Source organism: Lonchura striata, chromosome 3 (assembly GCF_046129695.1).
Source record: "Lonchura striata isolate bLonStr1 chromosome 3, bLonStr1.mat, whole genome shotgun sequence".
Taxonomy (NCBI): domain Eukaryota; kingdom Metazoa; phylum Chordata; class Aves; order Passeriformes; family Estrildidae; genus Lonchura; species Lonchura striata.
The window spans coordinates 79,912,496-79,927,226 of NC_134605.1; the positions used below are offsets into that span (position 1 = coordinate 79,912,496).

Sequence of the window (14,731 nt, forward strand, 5' to 3'; positions counted from 1 at the left end):
TGTTCTTAGATTATTGAGGAACATAAAGCCCTTGGCTTTTGCCAACAAATTTTGAAAACAGGAGGAAATATTTCAGGACATAGTGATGTTTATGCTAAACACTTGGTATTGAAAAGTAGCTTTTGATGCTGCAATTTCATATTTAAATACCATCACCTCTGGTTATTTCTTTTGCAGCATTGAACTGAATTATTAAATATGTTCTCTTGTCAAACTTCACACAACAGTACAGGCCACTCATATCCAGATTATTGCTGTGATGGCACCTGTTAAAGTAGTTGTGTAACATAAGCTGTTAATTTTAGTACTGTTAAAATACTGAGGTGGAGGAGAATAGGGGAGAGGAATGCAAACTGTAGATGAGACAAATTAGTAGGCACTAATTAACTTGGTAACTGTTTCTTTTTATAGGAAGAACGAGATTTTAAATTATTTTTTAAATATAAGGGATGTTACTACTTTCCTCACATAACCAAATTAGTAGCTGAACCAACCTCACAGACCAAATTAGTAACTGAAACACAGGCTCCAGTGGGATGTTTCCTAAAACAGAAGATCCAGTAGAGTCTCTTACAAGCCTCCTTCTTTTCTCAGGTACTTCCTATGGCCAAACCTCCAATGACATGGAAGTGCTATACCAGGCATATCATCACATTGATCAGTCTTTGGGGGACACTGACGAGCAGAAACCACACAATTCTGCAGTGGCAGCCTCAGAAGGCTTAGGGCAAAGCATTTCACAAAATAATGACATCTATGCAAAAAACATGTCAACTGTTGATTCAGGTAAATTGCTCAAAGGAAGGCATGTATTGTACAAGCTTGTAAAATATGTGAACTAGTAATATCTATAATGCTCCATTTGTGAAACATTTTTTAATGTCCTTGTGACAAATATTTTTTCTAGGTTGTTTTTTTAACTTATTCTGTATTTATTTTTCATTATCTAGATTTACCTACTGTGGAAGAATTGATGAAAACAATTAAAGGACATATGTGTAATACCAGAAATTTTGATGTGGACCCTGAACGGTATTTATTTCAAGATGCATTTTAATAATTATAGTTACTTAAAGTTGCTAACAATTTGTGAAAAAATAGCTTACTAAATAACTTATCTGTCTCTTTCTCTAATTAAATACTGAAGTTTTGTTGCATCCTGCACTGGCATTATGGCATTTGCAGTGAACTGTAAAATTAATTATACAGTGTTAATAAGTTTAGACCAGGGATTCCCCATACTTACTTTGGGTGATAAGCAGCAATGTTTGTCAAATCATTTGAAGGAGTGTTCATAACTCTCACTGCTAGGATCTCTGCTTTCCCAGTGTTCTGCTCTTTCCCCTTCCCCATACAAGGATTTCAGCCCACGTCCTATCCTAGCTCTCCAAACTCCATAGTCATAAATTCAAATCCTCTTAAGATCAAATCCCACTGTTGTGATTCTTAATAACCTATTCTCCGTACCTTCCCCTTATTTGCTGCAACTGTTCTCTCTAAAGCAGATAGCACAGGCCTTGCAACTGTCAGAAATACAGCTTAGCAGATGAGTTCAGGGAGCTTATTGTGTAGCTGCACTCTGCAGAAATACTGCTCATTTTTAATTAGTGTTAATTGCAGGCTTACAGGTGTTTATCTTGTAGCCAGTTTTGCTACCTCCACAAAAACAGTTGCTGCTGGGAATTGTCTGTTTTGACGCAGCGTAGGAGTGAATTTGTATGACTAAATCTGCAAGATGGGTCTTAAAAGAGGCTTAGTAGCTCTTTGAAATTCAGGCAGTTTTTACAGCTGACACCTAAGGAAAAATGCCCCACTCTTTCCAGAGTGATAGAAAAGCAAAGGGCAAAAGTCTTACTATATATGACTTTTTTTTTTCTTGTAGTCCTGTGAAACTGGTAGGCAGCACAGAAAATGACCTCATTAGCCACTTACCTTTTGAAGACCCACAGAGTAATACATCTTGGGAGAAAAACTTAGTTGAAAAGTTTAACAGAGAAGAAAGCATCTTTCTACAGACAAACGTGAATGACAATAACTTTCAGAGGATGACTGAGAAAGAAATTCAGACCAGTGAAGTACAGCCTGATAGACTAAGAGAAAAAATAGGACAAGACTCTCTGCTTTCACAAGGAAGCAGAACTAAAAAAGTAAGTATTACCAACCAGATTTTTGTTATATGGAAGTAGTTTTATAAGGTATGTATTTTTAGACTGCCTGTCACTTGATTATGCTCTGATTTTAAGAAAAAGAGACTGCTGTTCTTTTTCTTGAAATTCGCATGTTGCTGTTGCTACTGTTAGGTCACCAAATTCAGTGTACACTGGGACCAGTGGGATTCTTCTTGTCCCAGCCCAACATGTGGAAGGCTGCTGCAATGCTATGTCTTCAACTCAAGATAGTGATGTCTCTGAGCACATGAGCATTGGAGGGACATGTGTAAATGCACAACAGGCTCAGAACAGGGAACATTTGTACAGAGAACAGTTAGAAATGCAATTCAGTAAGAATATAGGGGGGACTGCAATGGTCAATGTCCAGCTGAATCAGACAAGTGTGCTGACCAGCAACCTGGTCATGTCACCAGCTTTTTTAATCTGTTTTTTTCCTCTATTTCCCAGACTTGTTTCTTTGCCTGTATTTTTTTCTTTCCCTAGAGATCCTGTGAATTGTGCACATTCTTACAATCATCTCAGACATCCCAGAATATGATTTATGTAATCCCAAATCTTCTCCCTGCATCCTCAAATTATTTTTTCCTTGCATCCCCTAAATTAGCTTCACATTCCTTTAGGCAATCATCTTTTGTGTGTGCAAGGCATTGTAGGGATAGAGGTTTGGCTGATTTATCCTGGTGGACTGCCCATCAGGGCAAACAGGCTAAACTTTTTCATTTGTTGGTCTTGGGAGTTGTTTGCTTTGTTTGTGATGATCAAGTTTAGCAGTGTTCCTCTGCCTGCCACTATTCCTTTTTTCATGGCTGGGTTTCTGTATTCACTGTGTTTATTAGCATATAGTCATGACCTACCTTACTTGGCAAACAAAAGACCCTGTAATGTACAGTACAATTAAAATAAAAGTACAATTTCCCAGATCAATTAAATAGAGTCAGTACAAAATACTTGCCCTGTGTAGTTCTGAAGCAGTACAATTCTGCAACATTACTTACTACTGATTTGTTTTAAAACAATGCTTGCCATCATCCTGAGTCTTATAGTTGTGTAATTTTGATAACTTGTTCTGTGTTTTTCCCTGGTGAATGCTACCCTCAGTTTACAGCAGGGCCTAAAACTCGTTTTAAATCAATGTGTTCTGTCACAGGCTCTTCGATCTTGTTCCTTGAAGAATGAGAGATCAGAATCAGTGTCAACCAAATCAATGTTATATAAGAATATTAGACCAGCACCTGTACATAAAAAGAAACCTTCACACGGTCCTCATGGATTGGTTAGAAGTTCTGGCTATGGGAAGCCAAGTTTACTTGCAAAGCAGTCTTTTCCAATCAGTGAAAAGAAAACACCAAAAGAAACTTTCAAAAAGACCTGTACAAAAGCCATAAGTTCTGCAGATAGAGAAAAATCTAAAGGTAATTCTAAGTTTTGAGAGTTTTAATTCTGAGTTTAAGAGCCAGAGACGTTTGCTTTTTATGCTTCACATGAAAAAAAAAACCCAAATGTTGTAGAGAAGTTTAAACTCAGATGCAGTTAAGTACTGATTTTTTTCTGTATTAGCATGAAATGGCTGCAATAGAGATTTTTATATTAATCTTTTTAGTCTTGCTTCATTTCCACTCACATTTACCACCACTATATTTGAGACTTATCTATTGTTCACCAGTAGGACCAAAAGAGTAAAGTAAGCTGGTGTTTAAAAATTAATATCTACAAGTTGACGTTTTTCATTACAGTAAATGCAGAGATTTTCTGACTCACTAACTTGTATGTTTGAGGCTGAATTCCTGTTCTCAGCGTCTTCTTTTGATCTTTGCTTTCCCAGAGTACAAAAGAAGTACTAAAAAGGAAGTAATATTTTCTGTTCATGTCTCTTGGAAACACTATGGAAAAGAGAATACCAATGTAATCCTGTGAAAGCTGGGTTGCAAGTAAAGGACTGAACCTTTTTATTTTGGGGTGAAAAGTTACATGAGATAATTCAGCTTAGTGTCTTTGCAGACAGTTTTTGCTGTCCCTGAGGCATGAGCAAGTAACTGTTACAGGTACCCAGGCTTTAGTGCACTTCTTGCATGCAGTGCTTTTAAAAACCCTGCAGGTAGTGTCAGGAAAAGCAGTTTAGGATTATATTACCTATCTTAGGGAGGTGCTTCAGTAGCAGCTGTTGAACTGAAGAACCTCAGTTCCTCAGTACATTAATGTATCTGTCCCTGAGGAAGAGGTTTTATAGCCTGGTGGAGGTGGTAAAGTGAATGACAGGTACTGAGAAAATAAGACCACAGGCGTCATTCAAATCTGCTCTTCCCTCTCTAGCTATGATTGTTCACAACAGCAATTGTATATGATTTCAGAAATAAATCTCACCTGGCCATATTCTGCAGGGGCCTCTTCTATAGCTTGGAGGAGAATAGCATTGAATCAAATTGCCAAGTCATCAGTGCTAAGGGAGCACATTTCTGAGGTGTGTGTTACACTAAAAATGCATGAAATTTGGAAAACAGTCATTGTCTGGTGAGGGTTTTTTTCAGGTATAACATTCCTAAGCAGGAGCAGTTGATATGGCAGTAGTAGTTACTATGAGAAGACTGAAATGTAAACAGTTCCATGTATGTTAGTGACTCTAGAGGGATCTTTCCTGATTTCTTACTCCAGTCGTTATTTGATGCAACAAATAAATGCTGCATTTCCTTCTGTACTGTCTGCACTCCAAAGTCTATTTTGAAAATTGCTGTGTCTTATCTTCCCCATGGCTTGAAATATTTTGTGTTTATATATACTTAGATAACTGGCCACTTCTGAAGTGGAGGAGTGAGGTTAACCTTGTTTCATGAAGGATTTATTATCCAGCTGCTTGTTTCAGTTATTCTCTTGGGTTTTGTTTTATTTTGTCATCAGTTCCTTACTAAAAAAAAAAATCAAACCCTTCCAGTTTTTCCATAGTATATAGTTGTTCTCAAGTTTCTATATTTGATTCAAATTCAGGTTATAGAATACTTTATATACCTACAGGTATATAAAGGTTGGATCACAAAAATGCATATTTTTCTTACATATTTTTCCTAAAGGACATAAAATTCTGAATTTAATTTGTTCTATTTTACTTTCTGCCAAAATGAAGAAGCCTTATTTGCTACTAGGATAATAAGATCTGCAGCAAAGGAACCAACTTTGGAGGGAAATATTAACAGAGTTTTGTCTGGCCAATCAGTTAGTAATCTTGGACACCAGGCTGTGGATTGTAACAGGCAATATCATCATGTGAGTAATAACCAGTGATGCTCCTAATTAAAGCATGTGCAACTTGGTTTGCAATCCTATTTTTTCAAGGCTTTTAACAATTATCACAAGGTTGGCAAATACTGAAATAGTGAATGAAGATTTCCCTTTGGTCAAATACTACTTTTTGTTTTTAAAATATGCAAATATAATTATACTGCTTTTCAGTTGCTTTGATAGTGCTGTTGCTTTCGTGGTTCTATATAATTAAAGTCACTTATTAAATTTTAAAAATTACTGTTTCATTGTAAAAGAAGGTTAAATAGAACTTATAATATTCTGCTATGAATGTTTTAACATTACTACTGTTCAGGAATTTTTCCTATTTGCATTGCATTGAATATTTAATAGTATCTTCTGACTTCTCCAAGATGACTGAATTTGCAGTACCATAATGGTTTTTCTTTCTCCCTTATCAACTGCATAAAAAGCGATTCATTAAATACTTAAAGCATTGCTGTTGTTGTAAAAGTAAGATACATAATATAGTAATTCTGGTAGCAATGTAGTGGCTGTCATATGAGATGTATTTGTTCCTTTTTGGATTTTTTGTTTTGTTTTCCTCATATATATTTTGGAAATGAGAAGGTTACTCATTAAAATGAATATATAATGTTTTGCTATTAAGTGATGGGTAGGTTATATTTCGGGTTGTATTTTTTAAATGCCTTGTATTGTTGCTGAGAGTCAGACAAACCAGTTAAATAAAACCGATGAGCAGAGTTCTGGTAAACAATCAGCTCAGTGTAATGTTTCCCTGAATTTCTATCCTAGGACTTATCATTTTCCCCTTTCAAAAGCTGTGATAGAGAGCTGTATTTGTTAAAACGAGTACAAGCAGCAGAGGAGGACCTGAACAGAGCTCGGGATTTGATTCAGCAGCTGGCCAGCAAACTTTCACAAAAAGAGAAGGAGATGGAGGCCAAGGTAGCAGAACTAAAAACAGAACATGAAAAGGAGCTTTCCCATCTCGGTCAGGAAAACTATGTTCTTCAGAGTAAGGTACTTTATCATCTTGTATCCTGTGCCAATAGAAGAGAAGAAACATTGCTTCTGAAAATTGAATCAATGTTACTTAGATGAGGTGTTAATGAGCAGAAAATCCAAATTTACATAGACACTGCAACTTTATAAATGCATACCTGCTGTCATTTATTGCCTGTAAGACGTGATTTCTTTTTTCCTGGAGATAAACCATGTTATCCTGAGTTCCCTTACTTTGTTGTTTTGAGAGTCCTGCAGCAAGTTTTTTGCAAAGATTTAATTTATTCTCACAGATACCACTTGTTTTAGATAAGTACTATATGCTGAGATATTGTTTATAGTTCTTGATGCATTTTTCAATGTTGTGTTTTGTCTGTATGAAATATTCCCAGAGTTATTCCACTATACCCTTGTTTCGGTTAACTCCCTGCATTGTAACATACCCTCCTGTATAACAAAAGTTTCTAGCTTTTCCCAAACATTTTATATCTCTTCTCTGTTTCATAATGCTTCTGTAAAACTCCATTAAGAGCCACCCATTGGTCTGCTCTCATACGGTAATGAAGGGATTGGACCTATTTTTGTAGTCTTGTAGAAAATTCCATGTTGCTAACAAAACTTTCTTATTGTTCATGTGTCTTTTTCTGAAAGCTAAGAAGTATGGAAGAGATTACCCAAGAAAAGAGGCGGACCCATGTAGCAACAATTCCTATAACTGAGGAAAAACTGGCCCAAATACAAAAAGAGATTCAAGATCAAGAGGTCATTATTCAAGGTTATCAACAGGTAACAACACATGTCATGTTCAGCTGTATTCTATCCAGCTTCAGAAACAAAATTGTTTAATGATTACTACTTTTCTGTTGAAAACAGGTATCTTGTTTTCTAAAAGGTGGATGGAATTTGGATATGAAGGGCAAACATATTGCAGGTTTAAAAAGTCTTTCACACATCTAGTTTGGACTAAGTTTTTCCACAGTTCCATGTAAATGTTCTAAATTGTAAAAATCAGCAACTTTTCAATTGAAAACTGGGAAAATACTTTATGGTCAATGAAGAATCACAAACCTTTTGCCCAAATATTTCTGAAAATTGGTACTTTAAGCAGCATTTGAAATCTGAAAAATTTTGATTTTTAAAATGTTTTTCCCAATATCTGAGGAGCAGATTTCAAGGTAACTTTATTAGTGTGCCTGATTTGTATTACTTAGTCAAGTGGAGAAATAGATAATTCAAGCTTAATAATCCTTTTGAATACTTGCAGCTGCAAAATCCAGTAGGTACTGTCAAACCATGACAGTAGCCCAGCCAGTTTCCATCTGATGCTCAGCATAATTCCTTGATATAAACACAATGTCTTTCCAATATGGCTGTGAGCATCCCAAACAATGATTTGTGTCCCCAGGACTGGAGCATGGGCAGGCTGAGCTCTGATCTATCAGCACTCACCCCTGAACACATTTTTAGAATATAGTTGGGATAGTTTGTAGAGGATCTGTCTTAGCTCCTTCCTGCAGAGTGGGCAGACACTTGGATGAGATTGTAGATTATGAAAGTAGATATCCATTTCAGAAGCTCAGTAATTATATATTTAATGTTTTCTTCCACTGTTTCAGCAGGGAAACCGTGATTCATAAAAAAATGTTTTATAACTGAAGAAAACAGTAATCTGTGAACATTCTTTAACTTTGTCTGTCTCAACTTAGGAAAATGAGAGGTTATATAAACAAATGAAAGAGCTACAAATCCAAAACAAAAAAAATGAGGAACGAATGTTTAAGGAGAATCAGTGCTTAAAGTCTGAATTAATGCAGTTAAGGTAGGCTCATTTACATATCTGACCTGAAATCTCTAGAATTTTCTGCTGTTATTGGGGTTTTTTAATGAAGAACCATTGCAGAGTCTATCAGGTGCATGTTTTCTAGTGTTTCTAAGGTTTGTGGTCTTGTTTCTTCTTCTGAGAATTGATTTGTGTTGATTATGATCACTTAATTCTTTATTTTCTTGATGGTGTTGCAAACCTGTGGGAAGACTAGAGACTGCCACTTGGGAAATATTTCAATGTTCTTATTCATATCAGAATGCATAATACATTATGTTGCACTTGTGATATTATGGCTCTGCTGATGTTCTTAAGATGTTTTGATGCTGTTGAAAAATACACAGCAGATCAGGGGGCACAAGAGGTTCTGCTAGTGGAGAAACAATTCTATTCACTGAATTGTAGGTCCTGTGAGATTTGAATCCTGTGCTAGTAATGAGAAAAAACAAATGTGTGTACAGATTTCTGCTTTGGAGAGGCGTGTAAATGAGTTCCACTGATGCAGGGTAGATTTTATTTCCTTCCTTTGCGTAGTCCAAATAAACTAGTTCATGTGAGGTGAGAAGACTTCACCTTACAGTGAATTTTGTGTATAATTGTTGTGCATATTTACATCTCTTTTTGTTTTGAACCTGCACGGATTGACTTTGTGGTACAATTTGGGGGGCAGCAGGTTGTGTTTGTTTTTCAGTACACTGATAGTATGCTGAGTCACCACATTGCATAACTGCTTTTGCTGTTGCTGTTTAGAGAAAAGATAGAGAAGATTAACAACCAGTCACGAGTCACGCAGGACTCTGAACCAGCCAGAAATCAGAGTTTCACAGAATTGATTTCAGAGCTTCGAGCAGCACAGGTAGGTATATACCAAGCCTATAAGATAACAGAGTAGTGCCATTGCATGTAGCACACAAATACAAATAATACCATTGGAAACATGAGGAGCACGTGTGGCCCAATGCACACAGGCCTGACATGGCCTGCTGAGCTGATCAGGCTAGGAGCTCACTAGCAGTAACATGCATTCAGTCTGTTACTGGCTGCTCCCAAAATCTCAGCCCCCTAGTTGATTTTTGCTGTACCTGTGCATACCTAGGACCAAGGGGCTCCATCTCTAGAGGTGGCTCTGGTACCAAGATCTTTTGTCCTACATGGTCTTGAAGTTTGCTAGCGTACATGTGCAGCAAAAAGAGAGACTGCCTGCAGAAAATGGCAAGTAGAATGTAGTAGGGTGAACTGTTGAACAGTACATCTGTCCATTTAACCTACAGTCTTCAGTCTCAGAAGTAAGTCAGGCCATTTTCTACATTGACTCTCTCAAGAGGCAGAGGTTTTCTACTTCTTTGACAGTTAATTAAGGCTTAAAAAATCTGGGGTTTAGGGGGTTTTAAAATGCTTGTTTTCCTGTGCTCTGCTATTGCAGGGCCTGACAATAATACCAAAATTAAAATACCTTAATGTTGCTGTGGTCAGATGTAACTATTGTGATTTAATCTTCGTATTATGAAAAGTCATGCTCAGGGGTTTTGTGTGATATTCTGTGTTTAGTTTTTCATGTTTTGCTGTTTTCTCTAAAACCCAGAAAGAAGAAGCTAAATTACAAGAAGAGATAAGACGTCTAAAACAAGATAAGCAAGCTCTTGAGGTAGATTTGGTACAAGCCAGGAAAGAGAGAGATTTAGCCAAAGTCCAGATTGCATCTGCATCAAGTAAAGCACCTTCATTTTGTTGAATAATTTTACTTTCTTTGCATTTCAGTAAATAAATATGTAACAAAAACTTGTTTCTTACTAAAGTATTACTTAGTGAAATGCATCTAGACCATTTACAAATATTGTCTGAACTTCTAACAAATGCATACAGTAAAGGACATGCTGCAGTACTTTTGGTACTCTGTTAGAAAGTATCTTCCTCTATCCAACCAAACTCTTTGTTGTGATCTTGCCAGTCTTTCACTGGACAAGGAAAAAAGATTATTGCAATTACATGACAACTCTGTTCATAAGAAGATATTTATTATTTTGCATCTCAGTCTCCTATTTAGTTCTTGCCCATTTTTTACCTATAACTTACACCTTGGGACTTTTTTCAGCATTCTTATCAGAGCTTTTTGCAGTTTGAATTAATGAGAGAGGGCTCAAAATTGGACTATCATTTCCAGTAAATGCAGTAATACTTACCTCCATGTCTCTTCTGAAAAAGCTTGATCCCTAAATGGGAGAATTATGATCAATAAACATCAAAGCAAATATTCTATGTTGTTATTCATCCTGATGCTGAAGGTCTGTTCACTAGAGCATCATCAAGAATAGATCTCCCTGAGATTCTCTTTTGAATACTTTCTATGGTGAACTGTAAGCCATTTAGTACTGCTATGTATGAGAAAAATAAAGGGGTTTTTACAAATACTGCTGCTTTTAAAATCCCAAATAGGATCTGGTTTTAAAACTACTGCAGTAACAGTGTTGTCAAAATAGTAAATACATGAAATATGCTGAGGGAGACAGTGTTGACTAATTACTTCTTCAATACATAATTACTAATAAAACAATTCTAAGAATGTTTTATTCTTGTAGCTGAGAAGTCTTATGAATTTAAAGTTATGGAAGAATCATACAAACAAGAAATTACTCATTTAAAAAAAAGACTTCAGTGGTATGCAGAAAATCAAGATCTTCTGGATAAAGATGCAGCCCGTCTTAAAGATGCGAGAGAAGAAATTGATAAACTAAGACTAGAGGTGGTAATATCTAGCTTTCTCTAAGAAGTTGGAACTGAAAATTGTTTTTTTTCCAGTGATGAGTGTAATGTAATTATTTCCTTCATAATAATCCCTTTTTTTTTTGGTATATTAAATTGGTTCTATTGGACATCTTGCCCATGCTTCTGGGAACAGAAGTAATGTGCTTCCCTAAAACCTTCAAATTTCTTGACCTAAGAGAAAGAAGTATATTATTATGTTAACAACTAGGAACACCCTTCTTCTCATACTCTTTTCCTCCTTTTTGCTCCATAGTAACTTAGGCAATGCATTTTTTTTTCTTATGTACCAGTTCTAAATTCTTTCTTAGGAAAAACTCCCTGGTTACTGTAGTAGGGAGGAAAAACCCAAAACATTTGAAATCTAAAACAAAAATAATACATGAATCTTGAATACTGGTGAGATTTGCATTGTCTGCTTGTCAGTACATTGGACATAGGGTTCACAAAAACTAAACATTTTACCAGTGCTAAAATGTAATTGACCTTGGAATCTTTTATTGGAGAGATTCCAGATGCTGAAGGAGCAGCCAGGGACAGGCACCACCATATCAAACTTTGATCAAGATACCATCCCTGTGAAAGAAAATATTTTTATTGGCATTTTCTCTGGTCTGGACTGGTGTCTAAAAATTCTGGTGCCTATAGCTGTGACTTCATAGAAATAAGCAAATCAGTCAAACTATAAAATGCATAAAAGCATAACTTAGCATGACTTGGTAATATTAACAATCTGGGAAAGAATTAAAGATAGAAATATTTTTAAATATCCAGGATATAATATCCCTGTACAGAGATCATAGAGGCTACTAAAGGTAGGAAATTCAATTTTATGTTATAGCTTTGAGTCCTCATGACCAGGCACCACAGGAGTGCAGGAACATGAGTTATCCAGGTCCTTCCCCTGATTCTGGTGCTCAGGTTTTATTTTAAGCACAACATTACATTGTCTTTTGGCTGTTTCTTTATCACATCATGTAGTGTAGCATTGCAAATCACAAACCATTTCCTAAACTCATTCTGAAATAATGAAATGCACTGTAGCACTTTATATGACAGCTTACTAGTCAAACCTGCACACTGGCAGTATGAAAGAAAGAAAGAGTATTACAGGTATAAAGACTGGAGTGTCCCAGAGCTGAAATTCTCTTTTAGATTTCCATATCTAATTTCAGTTGCTTTGGAGAAGGAAGCTGTCATGTGTGTTTAGAGTCTGAAGAATCATTTAGTACAGATATTACCATAAGTGGCAGCATACTTCCATTATATTGTGTGTATTTGAAATGCTTTTTACTACAGGACGATGGCTCCCAATACATATATTTCAATTTGTTTTCTCATAAATTGGACAGGTTGAGAAGCTCAGAGTTGAAGCAGGAGATCAGTGTGTGCAACAGAAGAAACGTTTGCAAGACAGAGCAGCAGATGCTAAAAGAATTCAGGATCTTGAGCGACAAGTATGCAATAAAATAACTGTCTTTCATTTAACCTTTGTTTCAGATAAGATCTCTTAAAACCACAGTGCTTTCATAAGGATAAAGCATAGCATGAAGTTCTGTGATAAAGTAGCCTGTGTTACTGGACACTCATAAACACAAAAAGCTGCAATTATTTTATTTGAAGAGCTCTTCTTGCTACTATATTCTAACAAGCTGATATCCATTTTAAAATCTTTTAAAATAACTGTTTAGAGTTTCTTTAAAAGGGGCAAGAGGGCAAAGGCCAAAGTTTGCTATTTATCTTACAAGACTCCTGTCCATGTTCCATAATTCCTTAACAGTATGACAAATTTCAGCCAAGTTGATTCAAGAGTAGGGATTTAAGTTCTATTGGATTCCTACAAGATTCATGAAAACTGGGGGAGTGGAGACCTTAAAATCCATGTTTCCACTAAAGAAACATCAAATGGAAGTGGGCCTTCCTGAATTTTAGGAGGTGGCAGTTGCATTAGTTAGGGATGTGACAAGAACCTTTGCAGAATTCTGGTATGAATATCTTATCCATAGATAAGAGAAGGACTTGTTATTAATGTTGGGTGCAAAGTGTTAGTTTTACATTATTGAAGATTACAAAATAAAAGGCATATAATCTGTTATACAAAATATGAAATGAAATATCTATTAAATATCTTTAACATTTGGAAAAGTAGAATGTGAATGCAAATCCAGAAAAAGCATATTCACAGCATTAAGAGCCATAGTCAGATCCTTTTTTTTTTTACTTTCTTTAGTCTATTTACATAAGATAATCTGTACCAGAGCAATATTTTCATTGCTTTATTTATTTAAGATCATGTGTAAGTTAGTCAGTAAGAGGTGACAAGTCTTTTCTGTAAAAAAAACATAAATGGGAGAAATATAAAACAATTCTCAATATATGCATCTATGTTTTTCATTCTTCCACTTTAAGGGAATGAAATGTGTTAATATTCTATCACTTATTTCTGTTCCCTTTTCATTAGCACTTTTTTTTTTGGCCTTTGACTTAATTTTCTTATTAATAGATCAGAGAAATGGAAGGAATTCTAAAAAGAAGGTATCCAAATTCTTTGCCTGCTTTGATTTTTGCTGCTGCTGCTGCTGAGAAAACAAATGATCTTTCAGCTAAAACAAGCACAGTTGAATTTTTGGAGAGAAGAATAAAGAAATTAGAAACAGAACTTGAAGGTAAAGATGATGAAGCTAAGAAAAGCCTTCGTGCCATGGAACAACAGTTTCAAAAAATAAAGGTAAAAGTTGAGTAGTCTACTTTGCAAGTAACAGTCACAAGGCAACTAAGTCTAACACAGGGTAGTGGTTAAAACTGAAGGCAAAGACCACATTCAAAGGAAGAAAATTACTCAGAGAATTCAGAACTGAAATTTCAGTACCTTCAGCACCTAAGATAAAAATAGCATTGAAATTGCTAGGGTAGTATTGAAACAAAGAGGACATGTTCCCAAGGCATAATAATTGAATTCTTACAATTAAGGTAAGTGGTTTTCACCCTGTGGGTCCGAGTAGCTGTTTCTCTAATTCCTTGTTGTACCAAAGGCTGTTATCTCAAAGGTCTGCTGACAGCATTTCTGCAGGGAACATTGGGAACTACTAAACATCCTGTCTAAAAATTACATGACAGTTAGCCTAAAGCATCAAAGTCTGACAATTTACTTCAAGGAAAAGGTGAATTGCACAGATGCTTAATGAGCAAAACAGGAAAGCATTGGCCAGTTCTTCCACATTTTCTCCATGAGCTGCTCATGATACTTTCCTCAAAGGCCAAAGTATTAAGAAGGTTAGGTTTTGCTCAGCTCATTAGGAGGAAAGAATCTGTCTTTCTGACTTCATACTTTTATCTTCATACTTATTAATACATAAAAAGAAAGATCTGTTCTGTTAAAAATTAGGATGTTTTGAAAAATGTGAAGTACAACTTTGAACATGTGACATGAATGCCAGTTGACATATTACAAGTACATAATATCAAAATTAACATTGGTAGCATCTGAAGAGAACTCAATTACATAAAAATGAAATATTTTCTTGTCAATGTAATTGTCTATCCCACAGTAACTGCATCCATTGTGATTAGATTATTTTGTTGTAAATTTTTGAGTAATTCTGTTTTACAGGAGACTTAATTATTTCACTCACTAATTTCTGAGCTGATTGACTAGTTTGTTAGTAATCCTGATTTGTATTCTGTCTGCTGAAATCTTTCTTCAGAAGAAAGATTTCAGCAG

General features: G+C 35.6%; 1 protein-coding gene across 6 annotated transcripts in view; it reads left to right on the forward strand.

Moving 5' to 3' along the window:
• CEP162 (centrosomal protein 162) overlaps window positions 1-14,731 on the forward strand; it is a 44,308-nt gene that overhangs the window by 19,963 nt on the left and 9,614 nt on the right. For all 6 annotated transcript variants that reach the window (XM_021545976.2, XM_021545949.2, XM_021545939.3 and 3 more), the window contains 13 exons: window positions 595-786; window positions 951-1,032; window positions 1,883-2,147; window positions 3,319-3,583; window positions 5,287-5,426; window positions 6,219-6,446; window positions 7,080-7,214; window positions 8,135-8,247; window positions 9,001-9,106; window positions 9,833-9,959; window positions 10,827-10,990; window positions 12,363-12,467; window positions 13,514-13,738. In XM_021545976.2, the coding sequence (XP_021401651.2) occupies window positions 595-786; window positions 951-1,032; window positions 1,883-2,147; window positions 3,319-3,583; window positions 5,287-5,426; window positions 6,219-6,446; window positions 7,080-7,214; window positions 8,135-8,247; window positions 9,001-9,106; window positions 9,833-9,959; window positions 10,827-10,990; window positions 12,363-12,467; window positions 13,514-13,738 (2,147 nt within the window). The remainder of the gene's footprint in view (window positions 1-594; window positions 787-950; window positions 1,033-1,882; window positions 2,148-3,318; window positions 3,584-5,286; window positions 5,427-6,218; window positions 6,447-7,079; window positions 7,215-8,134; window positions 8,248-9,000; window positions 9,107-9,832; window positions 9,960-10,826; window positions 10,991-12,362; window positions 12,468-13,513; window positions 13,739-14,731) is intronic.